Raw genomic sequence first — 15,441 nt, 5'->3', positions numbered from 1 at the left:
CCCGGCTAATTTTTTGTATTTTTTTAGTAGAGACGGGGTTTCACCATGTTAGCCAGGATGGTCTCGATCTCCTGACCTCGTGATCTGCCCGCCTGGGCCTCTCAAAGTGCTGGGATTACAGGCGTGAGCCACCGTGCCTGGCCACTGATTTACTATTTTAAACAACTCCTCTTCTTCCCCTTAAACATTTACCATCTACTCATGCTAACATCTCCAGAGGAGACTGCTCTAGCATGTATCTATAGGTCCTTGTTTAGCTCCTTTTACCAAAAAACACAAAACACCATTCTATTTTGCATCTGAAGGGCTCTATTCACCAAGAATAGGAAAAAAAAAATTCTTTGGAACAGCCAATTAAGTTGAATTTTAAAAAATATCCACATGAATGTGATTTGGTTGGGGCACGAATCCATTCCTGTGTTCCCGGTAATCTGATACCCGTCCTTGAATCCTTGTAATTCATCCTCCCTATCCTAGCCAAGTTATGATTTGAATCCAATGATCTAGCTTCAAGGATTGAGCCCTCTCCAGTCCAAACATAACCAGCAAAACCAAAGGAGAGGAGGCAACATGTAATTAGAAAAGGTTTCTAGGGAATGAGGAGTTATGTCTGTCATCCGCTTAACAGATGTACATCAATAACTATCAAATTCCTCCAAATTTTTCCATGGTATTCAGACAAATTTTAGAAATTTAATCATCGTAGAGACAATGGATACTATTTAAGATGGATTAACTTCAAGTGGCTTTATCTATTCAATTTGTCCTTTGATAGTGAATACCTTTTCAGATCCACAAATACAAATAGTACTGCTACTTCTTCTCCCACCAAGATGCATCTGAAATATTTCCCTTTCCGTGGCCCACCAAATTGATATCATCTCCACTTTTGAACTTACCTACACATGCATAGTACTCCTAGCACCTCTTTGGGAACCTGGCATGACTGTTTTGTTTTATAATGACTTAGTTATTTGTTTTTCCATAACTGGATACTAAACTCTAGACCTTACTGATTATTTTTTGGTGGGGTGTGGACAGAGTCTCATTCTGTCACCCAGGCTGGAGTGCAGTGGAGCAATCTTGGCTCACTGCAACCTCCGCCTCCCGGGTTCAAGTGATTCTCCTGCCTCAGCCTCCCAAGTAGCTGGGATTACAGGCACCTGCTATCATGCCCAGCTAATTTTTGTATTTTTTGTAGAGACGAGATTTCACCATGTTGGCCAGGCTGGTCTCAAACTCCTGATCTCAAGTGATCTGCCTACCTCGGCCTCCCAAGGTGCTGGGATTACAGGCGTGAGCCACCACACCCGGCCGACCTTACTGATCTTTGTGTGAACCTAGAACTGTCATGAACGTAGAGTTATTGCTAAATAAATACTTAGTTGACTTGAATTTCTCTGGACGTGTTTCATTACTGGCTTTAAGAAAGTCAACACTATCATGATTTTTAATATGTGCAAATTCTTCACATGCATTAAATTGCTAGGTAAGGTGCAAAGTTAAAGCAAGCAAACAGCCTTGGTAACAATGTTCAGGCTAGCCTAGAGAATTACATACTTTGTACCAGATTTTACATACATATATTTTGGAAATAAAGTCCCTTGCAGAAAGATCTCTCAAGAAAGTTTGTATTGCTTACATCAGAAAGCACCAGAAGCATTTTTCCTATTGTTACAAAAATGGTGAAGGTTAGCGTATGCAAATTTCTCATATGCCTCATAAAACACTTACTCATCTACATCTAAAGCCAAGAACCACTGTGTAACCAACTAGTTCCCTGCTCATAAGGAACTCGGCTGTGTAATTCTGTTTCATCCCCAAATGCCAGCATTTCCTATCCTCTCCAGGGGGCTTTACTACTTCATGACATCATAAACAAGATGGGCCCAGAGTTCAGTTTAGCTGACATCTTCGTTATAAAGCCAATAAACAAGAAAGCCCCAAGGTATTAGGCATTATTTTTTCTTTTCTAAAGCTAGATAGAAATGTAATATGTTTACAGAGTTTCTAATTTATTTTTCTGCTAATGAAAACAGGCATTTCCAGATAAATTAGGCAGTGTTCTAGAGTTGCTTTTATATACAGAGGGAAGTAATTTTGCTTAGAATTTTAAATGTAGCTTTTGTCTTTTGTTAAGAATTATGGATGGTAGTGGGGGGATGGAAAAAGGACTGAAACCAAGCAAAGAGGCAAAAATGTATTGCCTTTTTTTTTCAATTCTGGTAAAGAGTTGTGTGTGCAATTAGGATTTCTGTGTTTAAGGAGGCTGCTTAAAAAGTCAGCACATTATTTAGTTGAGGAATGTAGTTTAAGAGTTATGCTTACGGCTGGGTGCAGTGGCTCATGCCTGTAATCCCAGCACTTTGGGAGGCTGAGGAGGGCAGTCATGAAGTCAGGAGTTCGAGACCAGCCTGACCAACATGGTGAAACCCTATCTGTACTGAAAATACAAAAATTAGCTGGACGTGGTGGCACGCGCCTGTAATCCCAGCTACTCAGGAGGCTAAGGCAGGATAATCTCTTGAACCCAAGAGGCAGAGGTTGCAGTGAGCTGAGATTGGGCCATCGCACTCCAGAGTGAGACTCCATTTCAAAAAAAAAAAAAAAAGTTATGCTTACATTTTTATATTTATGTGTATCAGTATGTACATGCACATACAGATAGTCTTTTCAGAGCCAATTAATTTGAATAAATTTGCAAGTCTTATGAATTAAAAAAAATGTTTGACACTACTTGAACTATCAGAAAACCTCTATAAAAATTTAAGAGATCAAGGCAAGGTGGTACCTCAAGTGATTTTCTGAGTTACACACAACATACATAATAAAAAAATATTGCTCAAAGTAATGGAACTCATAGCACCAGCTCAGTAAGGTGAATTATGCAAGCTCTGCTAACTGGAAGATGTTATTGAATGGTTTAATGAAGTAAAAGTTCTCAACACAAATATGTCTGTACCTGTATTGATGTATACTGGTAAAATACGATGGGCATAGTTTGCTGACCGTGTAATTGCAATCAATGAAATTATTAAGCTTCCTTAATAGAATGAGGAGAGCACAACAGTAGGTGCGAGTTATATATAGAGAGATCCACCATGGTTCTGGCCTTAAAGGCTCAAAATTCAGTTGGAAAGAAATAAAGGGTTTATAAAGATAAAACATTGTTGGTAGTAACGTGATGTCTGTTGACATTTTGAAAAAGAGATTTTCTGTATATTCTGCGAAGTAGCTTCTCTCAGAAGTAGTGGTTATTGAATAAAAAAAATCAACATTATCTTGAACCCATTGGGTAAGGCTGGAGTGAAGGCAAGACGGTATCTCTTTCCTTGGAGTTCTTGGCACTCAAGCATCTGAGTGGGTAGCTTTTGCCCTGGTAGGTGTAAATAAGCATGTGTCTTTGGTCTGGAGGAAAGCTGCCTGTTTCACTTGAGTCAGCTTGTTCACAGAGTGAGGCGATTCTTTCCAACTCTCACCGAAGCAAATTGATGACTCCAGGGTGAGCAGAATCAATGCACTGGCATTTGCCAAATACAGATTCAGATGAAAATGGAATAAATTAGTTCCTCTCAGTCAGTTATTGCTTCGTGTAGGCGAGCTGAGGAAGAAGGGGTGCTGAGGTGCACATTGAATGTGAACTACCTTCTGTTTTCAGCTGAAGATATAAACAGATAGTGATTATAAAACTGTAGCTTGGTGGGGAAAGGAGTTCTGTGAGCAACTCAATTTCTCCCTCTGAACTGTACCTGGAGTAGCACTGACTCTTATTTGCATAGGCTGTTCAGAATATGTCTGGAATTTCCATTGTGAGGTTACAGACTGCCACCATGTAATAACAGCATTATTGGAAGCTAGTACTGTAATTAATTTCTTACTACTACACTCAGCTGATATTGACAATGAGATGTGCAATTACCCAGCATAACTTGACAGATTCTTCACAGCAAAAGAATTCATAATCACATCTGATGGCCTGTCCAATGGAGAGAACAGGATGTCTAGGAAGAGGCTATAATTTCAAGGATGGACATAGTATGGTTAGTGCTCTCAAGACATGCTTAGCCAAAGAGAAAGCTAGTCTTTTGGTATTAGTAGTTGAGCTTGATTCCAGTATAGCTGTTCATAAAATAAATAGTGAGGCATGCTACAAAGTGATATTGCTGTGCATCACCAGCAAATTCTGAATAAAAGAAATGCCAAACTGAATAAGCAATCTTTTGTTGGTGGGGAAATAATATACTCTTTATGATTTTCTTAAGATGTTTCATTGACGTATGATGCTTCTAACCAAGTGACAAATTAATTGACTAGATTTAAAGAGAAATGGATGTGGCTTAATGAAGAAGGACAGGATATGTATTATAAGGCAGCTGGTTCTGCCACTGCTGGCTTATGGAGACAATATACATTGGACAGCTAATGAATCTCTGTTGCATAAGATAGTTCTCTTTATAATAGAATTGCATGCTTTGTCTCTAAATGGGGTTATTATATACACCATTGCACAATGTTTGAAGAGCTTGGTTGGCCCTTGTAGAGGGTTATGAGAGAAATAAATTGGAGGACAATTGTACTGAAGACCTTCAATCCGTCAAACATTTCATATTTATCTAAATTACTAGCACGTTCTCCAAAAATATGAATCTGTATGATACACAAGGCTAGAATGTTAATGCTGACCAGACTTTGCTTTATCAGACAGATTTTCCACTGTAAGCATTGGCCAAAATTCATGCACAGTGAAGCCGGGCAATACACATTCCAACCACTGCCCCCATTCCCTTTGCCTCTGCTCTTCATGTATTCCGCTCTCTTAGTCCCTGAAGTTTCATTTGTTATTTCTTCTACCCACCATGAACACACAGGGCTCACTTGCCCTAGGTTATTTAATTCTCAGAACTTTTTGACTTTGACTACCCAGACAGTTTTAGTGGTAATTCAGTTTCTTCACTTTTCTCCATACTTGTGGGCCCTCACAGTTCAGTTGCTCAGCTATTATTTACAACAAATCCATTTCAATTAAGGTTTCAGCCTAGAAAGAAATACTAGGCTGGATGTGGTGGCTCAGGCCTGTAATCACAGCACTTTGGGAGGCTGAGGTGAGTGGATAAAATGAGCCCAGGAGTTGGAGACCAGCCTGGGCAACATAGCGAGGTCCCACGTCTACAGAAAGTACAAAAATTAGCCAAGCATGGTGGTGCATACCTGTAGTCCCAGCTACTAGGGAGGCTGAGGTGAGAGGATTGCTAGAGTCCAGGAGGTTGAGGCTGCAGTGAACTATGATTGCGCCACTGTACTCCAGCCTGGGTGACAGAATGAGACCGTGTCTCAAAAAAAAAAAAAAAAAAAAAAGAACAAAAAGGAAAGAAAAAAATATTGGAAGTGATGAAGAAGACAGGATAAATGACAACATCATTCACTCCGTGTCAGAAGACTGTGCTTTCTATGAGAGGACATGGCAGGACTTATTCAGATGGTGTAGATGGGGAGATGGAGGAGGTGAGTCATGCTCTTACCATCATTACTCTCTAATGTGGCTTTGAACCTGATTCCACTTTCTGGCTTGATTCTTCTATCCATGATATCATGTAGACGGAATTTTGTAGCTCAATTTTGCCCAAGTATTTTAAGGGTGATACCATGTCTTTGAGCTCCAGGGGAAGTTTTGCACAGGAAAGGTGATTCTTGGGGTATATCATCAGTAGGTGTTTGACTTGCCAATGGACTATGGAGGCACCATTAATTCCTGCTGATGCTGAGATCCTCATGTATGTGGTGAGGTGACAATATTTTGTTTCTTTCAAACTTTCTTCTCTGTGTCTCTCTCCTCTCAACCTACCAAGAGTAATTGAAGAGAATTACACCTGTGAAACATTTCAAGCTGCTTGGAGTAAGATGGTCTTTTCAGTTTAAGACATTATTATATCCCAAACCAGATTGCTTTCTCTCTGTCATTGTGAGGTTCTTTCCTTTGCAAGTCTATCCGTACTCTGGTATAGAGAAAGGTGAGCTGAAAGAAACGGACAAAACTGTTTCATGGGCTTCTCCACATATTTATTACCCTCTCCAAATTGAATCTTGAAGCCTTGTCAGAAGTGTTATTTTCCCAACAGAGCAGGTGTTAAGTGTCTCTAGAAAATAAACTCACCTCCTGATATCTTTCTCATTGCTTGCTACATCCATTTACTGTGAAGATTATATTGTAAGCTGTGACAGGAGGTGTTGTACAGCAAGGGAAAATCATCACTTTGTAATTCGATTTGTTCAAGTTCTCTTCTTTTACACGGGCTTTTGGATTTCCTTGTCATTTCTGGAATTATTTCTTAAATGGTGAGTATTGTTTTCATATGTTTTTCCCAGAGCTTATCCCATCCAAATACTTTTTAAGTTGCATACACTCTTCTATAAGTAGAGCTATGTTTTTGTAATGGAGTTTCAATAATTTGGCCAGGGAAAAGGAAAAACCAAAACAAATGGTAACAAAGACTAGTTAATGATTTTTCTTTCACCTGATTTTTTATGACTTTTATATTTTCTGCTAAAAACAGATTATTTGATAACAATACAAAGAATACTTAGCTGTAGGTAAAAATTAATATCCATTTGACTGAATGTTTCATTTAATGAGAGGGCTTGTGCTTACCACAATTATCTTAAGGAAATAAATGTGTACAGAGACTAATGAGTAGACACACTAGACTTTATCAATGTTTATTCAAATTATTGCAGTTTAGTGATATGGAAATCTGGAATTGAGATGCTTTAGAAATAAATCTTTGCTTGTATGTAATTTCTTTAGTTCAAGGGTCGGAAAAAACTTTATAAGCAATTAAACTCCAGGATTCAAATGGGGATTTCACATTGTTTATTGTTTAAATAAAGTTACAGAATTATCATTTGCTTAGGGTTTCTAGAAAATCCTTTCTTTTAGGTCTACAAATATACATATGCAAGTTTCCCTGGATATTTACCTCTTCCCTCAAGATATTTTCAGATTTCTTTTCTTCCCATGCCATCATATTTCTTTTCTTTTTTTTTTCAGATGGGGCCTGGAGTGCAGTGGTGCATAGCCCATTGCTCCCTCCATCTCCTGGGCTCAAATGATCTTCTCACCTCAGCCTCCTAAGTAGCTGGGACTACAGGCATGTACCAAAATGTCTGGCTAATTTTTGTATTTTTCTTTTCTCTCTCTCTCTCTCTTTTTTTTTTTAATGGAACCGGGGTCTCACTGTGTTCTCCATGTTGGTCTTGAACTCCTGGCCTCAAGCGACACTCCTGCCTCGGCCTCCCAATGTGCTGGGATCATAGGCATGAGCCACTGCACCAGGCTATTAGATCTCTTGAAAAACTCTCTTTTTTACTTCTTCCTCCAACCAACTCCTCCAACCAGAGTCAGTCACTCCCTCTTTTTCCTAGCAAGATCTTCTATCCTGCCCTTGTCTCCCAGTCCTTGTGATCTTATGTTCAGGTAGAGAGGAACTTTCTCTTACTCATTGTCTTATTACTTGTATCCAAATGTTGGGCACATTCCCAGCCCTTCGTAAGGATTGTTTCAATGCATGACTGAATGAATCTGTGAGTGAATGTGATCACTGTGGAGCTGTGAAGTAGCTTGGGCACCTCCCAAATTGTGCTGGCCATGCAGTGAAAGGCATTTTCCCTGTTTTGACGGGGCTGTTTATCTCTGCTCCTGGTTCTGCTCTCCACTAGGAAAAGGAGAAACACTACATGGAACTAAAGCACATCTTGGCCCGCCAGCCTGGACCTGAGGCTGCGGAACAGCTGAAGCTATACCGACGCACACTGCATGACAAGAAGCAGCAGCTGAAAGTAAGTGGTAGCACCTGTTCCTTCCTGGTTCCAGGGCAGCCACACTCTGGGGGGCACACCTGGACAAGTCCACTGCCTCCACACAGTGAGCCAGTCTCTCAATGCCACAATCCTCTGAGGTCAGCTCTCTTAGAGCTCTAGTCTAGGATGAGCCAGCAGACCTCAGAGCTACCCTTCTCTTCCTGGACTATTAGACAGCACCATTCTCCATTTCCAGAAAGAGGCAGGTGAGCAAGAGAGGAAAAGATGATGACAACAAAATGGAAATGTGAGGACAGGGTTTGTATGGATGATCTTGAGATGATTTATTAGAGTACTTGAAGGGCAGGGAGGAGCAAAGGAAATATTTTAACACATTGACCAACTGAAGCAGACCGCCGTGCCACGGTGGGTCCCTGGTGTTCCATCCCATCTGAGATAAACATACACAGAAGAAGTCCAGCCACTGCCCAGCCCTGAGGGCCTTGCTTCCTGACCAGCTGTCAAATATGTAACCACGAAAGGGAAATAAAATCAGGCAAGATTTTTTGATAGTGTGATTCCCTTCTAAGTCACATAAGACCCTCAGTTGCAGAGATATGGAGTGTTTTACTTTTACATGTGCCTTTTTAAAGTTTTCTCAAAAATTGTGCATGTTCACACTGTATTTTGAGCTTCACCTTCTAAGCAAGTACTTAGATATTCTTGGCATATCGGGGAAGTTTTACACACACAGCCACAGGATGAAGCATGTGCCAGTTGAATTCTGGCACTTCCTGCCCAATGAGGGTAATAATCGTTGACTTTCTGCCTGGGGTAAAATATATGCCACCCTACTAGTGTAGCTCTAACCCCTTCAAAAATAGGATATTGTAAAACTGCGTCCTTTTATTTTAAAAGGGCAAATGAAACAAGTCTAATTAGAGCATTAATTTGTAATTTGTCGCTCTGAATGTTCATTTCACATGAGTATCTTGAGACATAATTTGAGTTTTGCATAGGACATAATCTTTCGATTATTTTGTTGCTTTAAACAATTGAATATTTTAAACAAAACAAATTATTTTCTTGTTTTCTCAGAGGTAGATATAGATTAGAAAAGCACAGAGCTGTCTTATTCACACAGAGCTCTGGGTTGCCTTCAAAGGCTCACAAGAGCCTTTTGTGAATTTAACCCTTTATCTCAGGAAATCCAGATTTTTTGCTCAAATGAAATGTGACCCCTCATGAAGAGGTTTAGAGGCGGTACTGAGCATGTCTGCCAGTTTGTCCTTGATACTTACCTACTCTTTTAGGAAATTCCACATTCATTGTTTAGAAGGAGGGTCTTTGTTTCTAAGAGTTTAACTATTGAGACAGGTTTTTTATTTTTCCAGCATGAAAATTACATTCTTTAGCCCATGATAACATAGTCAGAATCATTTTCACAGCAGTGAAGAAGAGTTCAGAAGCAGATGAACACTAAAAAGGCTAAGATCTCCCTTTTATGCAAATCTTTAAAGTAGCAAGCAAGAGGAAAAATAAGTCCAGCCTATTGCATGCCTGTTAGAACAATAGCCTTCCTTTTCTCTTTTCGGTTTTGGTGGGGAGTACACCCCAGCTTTGGCATGCACTGTGTCCTATGCAGATGAGTGAATTCCCGCTCTTCTTGTCCAGCCGAAGACCAGCAGCAGCTACTGAACACAGCAGTGGAAGGAAGCATATAGTCAGGCTTTGAAAAGTCCCAAAGAACACAGTAAAGAGGGATAGGCATTCAGCAGCATCACAAACCTGGGAAAACACATAAATTGAATGCTTAGTTAGCAGTGATGGCAGGATGATTTCAGAATAATTTTTTTCATAATCCTCAGATGAATCACATGCTCTAGTGGTGTTTTTCTTGAATACTTTCTTTTTTTTTAAAGGCTTTAAAAGCAATTTTAGACTGTGTGTCTGGGAGTTTTTCTGTCTCTGTTCATGATATTCCTTGAAGCACATTAGACCATTCATCTGTGAGCCTGTTCGAATGTTGTCTAATAGTTCTTCTTTTAAGTGGGGGAATGATATTTTATTTAAAGTTGCAACCTGATGATGCATCTTCAGCCCTCAGCCAGGTTTCCACTCAGATGTGGACCCTGAGCTGGTGGAAGCATGCAGATTAATTGTGAAACTTGGGCATTGTTTTGCACCTCTAGCTCCACTGTGGTAAATGGTAGCAGATTAAAAGATTTCTCAGAAAAGGATATTGTATCTTTTGTTAATGCTGCTTTATTTGCCATGTTAGGTTTTGTCTTCAGAACTGAGTATGTATGAAGTACAGAGCAAAGAATATAAATATGAGGTAGAGAAACTTACCGATGAGCTCCAGAATTTAAAGAAGAAATACCTCGCTCAGAAACGTAAAGAACAACTTCAAAAGTAAGAATTAGTCAAACGTCCTAATTTTGTTGTGCCTATTATCTGCACATAAGAAAATATTTGGTGAACAGTCACAGAGTTAGAAGTTTCACTGGGGTAAACTAAATCACAGGGTAAACAAATGACATTCTACAGGTCACTAACTAAGTTTGTATCAGAGCAAGATCAGTGTCTCATCTGATACTGAGTCCCCTCCTTGGGATTCTAACAGGGATCCATTAATATCTGCTCATTGGTGGACCTACCGTGGAGCAGAGGAAATGTAATACGACTTTCCCCCCACACTAGTCTATGGTTTGGAGATAACAATGTCATAACTATGTTTGCAAATGAGGTTCAAAATCAGCCTTGTACAGCATATTCACATTTAAAACCACAGGTGCTTTTGCTAAGGGACTGGGGCTTAGTAAAGCTGTTCTTTCTAATGATGCCCCTGTACCACTATAACTCCTAGCAGTTCACCTATGTTTTATTTATTTATCTATTTATTTATTTATTTTTGATTTTTTTTGTAGCAACAGGGTCTTGCTATGTTGCCCAGGCTGGTCTTGAACTCCTGGCCTCAAACAGTCCTCCTGCCTCAGCCTCCCAAAATGTTGAGATTACAGGGTGAGCCATAGTGTCCTGCCTGCCTAGGTTTTTAGATAGTTATTATCTCTGAACCATCTTCTGTGTCTAGTGACTGACTTCAGCATCTGCTGTGGAGAGTTGATGTGACCTATTCTTCTAGGAGATGATAATGAAGAGGTGAGGTTAACATTTTGGGTTTCAGGATGCTCCCATGTTGAAAAACAAAAGTTCTCTTCACATTGTTAGTATTATTTGCCTGATCCCAGGGTGAAAATGGGGGCCCAAATGAATCAGGTTTGAAACGAACTGGTTTTGAAACTTGGTTTGGCTGCGTGACATTGCCAAAATCATCCAGTTAATTTTGTAGTGACTCACATTATGGGCTGAAATTCATGCTTGGTACTTATCCACATGGACATTTCAGGGACATGGTGAAATATGGCTTGAGTGCATTTGCCTATGATTCGTTAGTAGCAAAGTTATATAAAGTAACTGGATGCAAATTCATTTGCCAGTAAAAGTCTGCCCTTCTTGTAAATCAGAATACTCCCCCGTTCCACATTTAGATGCCAGTTCCGTGGTAGAGTAAAATACTTCTATGATTTAGACAAGTCCATCTTAATGTGTAGGTCTACCAACTATCTGTCTGGTTCAGAATCACTAGTGAGATTTATTAAACATGCAGGTTCCCAGGCCATATTTCCAGATACTTGGATTCAGCAGGCTCTGGAAACCTGCAATTTAATAAGCTTCTCAGGTGATTTTCATGCACAGTGAAGCTTCAGAACCACTAATATTAACAATGTAAATTAAATAAATGCTGGAGTGGAAACACTGTATTTTTCTTTTAGGATATCAAGGTTGTGCTCATAAAATGTCAACATGGTTAATTTGCACATGAAGCAGGTGTCTATTGTGCACCCTTATCAGTAAAACTCTTTTTTTGAGACAGAGTCTTACTGTGTCACCCAGGCTGGAGAGCAGTGGCACCATCTTGCCTCACTCTGCCTCTGGGGTTCAAGCCATTCTCATGTCTCAGCCTCCCAAGTAGCTGGGATGACAAGCATGCGCCAACATGCCTAGCTAATTTTTTTTTTTTTTTTGTATTTTTAGTAGAGACAGTGTTTTGTCATGTTGGCCAGGCTGGTCTCGAACTCCTGGCCCCAAGTGATCTGCTGGTCTTGGCCTCCCAAAGTGCTGGGATTACAGGCATGAGCCACTGTGCCCTGCCAGTAAAACATTTTTGAACTTGCAGATCCCCTCGTGTATATGCATATATCTTTTAAATAATTTTAAAATTTCAGAATAGTTTGATTTACCTGCAATGTATTTTAATTTATAAATTATATGCAGATACCATTGTCAGTTTGTAACTCTTAGTAAGGCATAATTTTTAAATTTTAAAGATAAAAGTATTAATAGGTTTATTTATTAATGATAAATAAAATAATAAGAAATAATAAATTAATAGAATAGAAATAAAAGAAAATAATCAATTAATAGAATTAATAGAATAATATCTTCTTTCTACCCACAATGGATCATCTCATTCATTTTCTAAAGTTCGTACACTCCATTTGGAGACCGATGGTCTAGTTTACACTGTTACAAACAGCTAGCTTGGCTGTTTATTATCTTTCTAGAGCTGATTAATTTTCTTGCCTTGACCTTGGGGTTTGGCCTAGTCTTCTTTGACATTACTGACTGCTAATCTTGCTCCCTCTCCTGCCCCAAAGTTTGATGGACACAGAGAGCATGAGCTGTCCAGATATTGGCTCAGCCCTTCTTGATGGGCCCATCCACTAGCACTGTGCTGCCCAGCCATGTGCCACTTGTGGCCAATTAGATTTAAACAAATGACTGTGAAATCAGTTCCTCAGTCTCACTAGTCACATTTCAAGTGCTTAATAGCCACATGTGGCTAGTGGCTGGTATAACAGAAAGTTCAATTGGGCAGTCTTAGAAAGTTCTAGAAAGCTCTAGAATCTTTGCCTTTACCTGTCCTCTTCTTGTCCTTACACGCTCATTACTAGTAGCCACTCTGACCGAGTTAGGGTTCCATTGGTGGTTCCATCTACTTGGGGATCCATAAACTGGTAGACAGAGATTAGTTCATAGGAGAATAGCAAAAAAGATGCTGAAGAAAAAAATATGAAGAGGTAAGAACAAAAGTGCTGAGATGGTATAGACTGGAAGGAAGAAGGCTGAGGGAGTCATTATAATGGTCTATAAATACATTAAAAAGATAATATAAAGGAGACAGTATTCCCATTAGTCAGCTTAGACCAAGCCAGAAGCATTAAGCTTAAGCTCCTTCAGAAAAAGAAAATTCAGGTTATTTAAGGCGAGAGAGGGCAGGGGGACGGGAAGTGCTGCTGCCTCTAACACCAGTCAAGAGCCAGACGAGTTGCCAAAGTACAGGAAAGAATTTGCTTTGCTAGATCCACTCAAGGCTAAAGCTTTTGTCCTATTTATGGAGAATAGTTTTTCACAATAATGAAATCAATTCTGCTGAGAGACAGATGGGTCGATTACCAATCCTCTACAGGTTCTCTCCCAATGGAATAATTTAGAATCTCTGTGGATGTTCTCTCCACATACGCCCTTTACAAAATAGCAACTCTTATCATTTTGTACCTTTTGCCTTCTTTTGTTTTTCTTAAACACCCCTCTGCTCACACTGTGATCCCAAACTGCACCTGCCCCTTCCCTTGACTACCCTACTCCACATCCCCACGCTGATCTACAGTCTGCAGTACCAGATTCTTTCCAAAAGACAGTTTGTTCCCCTAGGATGAGTCATTCATAATTGTCCAATCTAATTGGTTTTGGTCTTAGCAGTTTGCTTAATTTTTATCGTTTAACAGGGATTCCAAAGGTGTTTTCTTTAAGACCCCAACTGTATGATAGATAACTTGTGTAGATCTAGGTTACTTCTGCAGGAAACATGAATATTAGTGTGTGTGTGTGTGTGTGTGTGTGTGTATTTAAAGGACATCTATATATAAGTTACATTGTTGATTTTAGGGCAGAATTCCCTCATCCATTGCCAAAAATACTATCTTATTTATTTTCCCCAGCTTTTCTTGTATCTTAAACTATTTCTAGTAATAATGGTTGCTTGTCTAGGGTTACAGGAAAATTTGTGTTTTATAAGTGTCCAAATTTGATGAAGATACCTTGTGTGTAGTAAATATTTATAAGTTTCTACCAGAACTTTGCAATATAAAAGTTGATAAATGATGAATTAGTCATTATAATTGAGCCAAGAAAAAGAGTCTTCTGACTGATCTTTGGAGCTAAACAAATGTTTTATAAAACAGGAAGATGAGTCCAAGTCAGAAGTCACCAAATACATAGTGTTTGAGTTATAAGGAGGTCTTCTGTTCATATTTAAATAAACATTAGGAGAGCATATTTTGCGTTTAATGGTCTTGCCCTAATTTTATGTTTTATCCGTGAACACCTAATTAGATTTAAACAACTGCCTTGACTAAAACCAGAAGCTGTAATCAAAGTAGTTTTCAGTGGCTAACACACCCTAGGATCATCAAATGTCAAACTTAGACAAAAAGGATGTTAAGGAAGCTAACTTTCGCCTCCTCTCTTACAGAAACAAGGACACAGCACCCATGGATAACACCTTCTTAATGGTCAAACCAAATGGCCCTGGTTTTACTGGGGGTGGATTTCCTCTCAGGTCAACCAAGATGAAGTTCTAACCTGAAGCTCCTGGCTGTTCCCAGTTGAACAACTCATGAAATCTGCTCTGGGACATTTTGGGGGAATCTCAAAGTCCTTGGATCATAGAATCGAGTGCTGAGAATCCAGGATGGAAAGAAATGCAGAACTATCATAGTCACATACATATAAGAGGGATGGTGTTTTGTCTGGTCCACGTTGATATTAACAGACCATAATTCTCTCTGTTGAGTTAGGCTGACCTATTGCATGAAGCAAATCTTTTTTGCTACCCCATTGATTGAAATGTACTAGACCTTAATTTCTTTATTACAGACATTGGTGTACTTGAAGGTTTTATATTTAAAAGTATTTTTGAAATGCAATGCATCCCCTCTCACCTTATTAACAAGAATCTATTTTAATTATTCCTTATTAACAAGTCATTGCATGAGATGAGAAAGAAGGACAAACTCTAAAGAATTTAAAAAGTGTTTTGAGAATGATTTCTATGTGGAATTTCTTTTCAGGCCTGGGGTAGGAAAATCTATTCCAAAGAGACACACTAATAAATACTTCATTATAAAAAATAAAAAAGAATCTTTGTAGAGATTTTGATCCTTGCTTTGGTAGAGTATGTAATTAAAGTTTAAAGCTACTGTGAGAAATGTTTAACAAGAGCATTTGATTCACAGGAACCGAAACCATGAAATGAGAGATTTGGGCTGGTCTTCTATCCTTTCTAGGCCTCTATCCTCCTCCTAGACTTGAGAACACTGTTATTTAGCACAGGCATCTGTTTGGCTCCCAGGCTGCCAGTGTTTTGGGCCATTGAATCCACTGTGATGTTTTGTGGTTGAAGCCACAATTATTGGGGCATCCATTCAAAGTTTTCTCATTAAGAGGTTTCATTCAGTTATATTGTATGAGGACACTCTGTCCATCTCTCTCACAATAACTTGACCTCTGTATTTAAAAAAA

At 39.2% G+C, this 15,441-nt stretch overlaps 1 protein-coding gene across 1 annotated transcript in view; it reads left to right on the top strand.

Moving 5' to 3' along the window:
* The window catches only part of CFAP58 (cilia and flagella associated protein 58), a 103,222-nt gene extending 88,144 nt beyond the window's left edge, over positions 1-15,078 (top strand). The window contains exons 16-18 of the mRNA XM_030802335.1: positions 7,714-7,833; positions 10,076-10,209; positions 14,393-15,078. Coding sequence (XP_030658195.1) covers positions 7,714-7,833; positions 10,076-10,209; positions 14,393-14,501 — 363 coding nt within the window. The 3' untranslated portion in view covers positions 14,502-15,078. The remainder of the gene's footprint in view (positions 1-7,713; positions 7,834-10,075; positions 10,210-14,392) is intronic.
* The last annotated feature ends 363 nt before the right edge of the window (positions 15,079-15,441 follow it).

The sequence above is a fragment of the Nomascus leucogenys genome, chromosome 3, assembly GCF_006542625.1.
Source record: "Nomascus leucogenys isolate Asia chromosome 3, Asia_NLE_v1, whole genome shotgun sequence".
Lineage (NCBI taxonomy): Eukaryota > Metazoa > Chordata > Mammalia > Primates > Hylobatidae > Nomascus > Nomascus leucogenys.
This window is presented reverse-complemented; position numbering and strand designations above follow the sequence as displayed.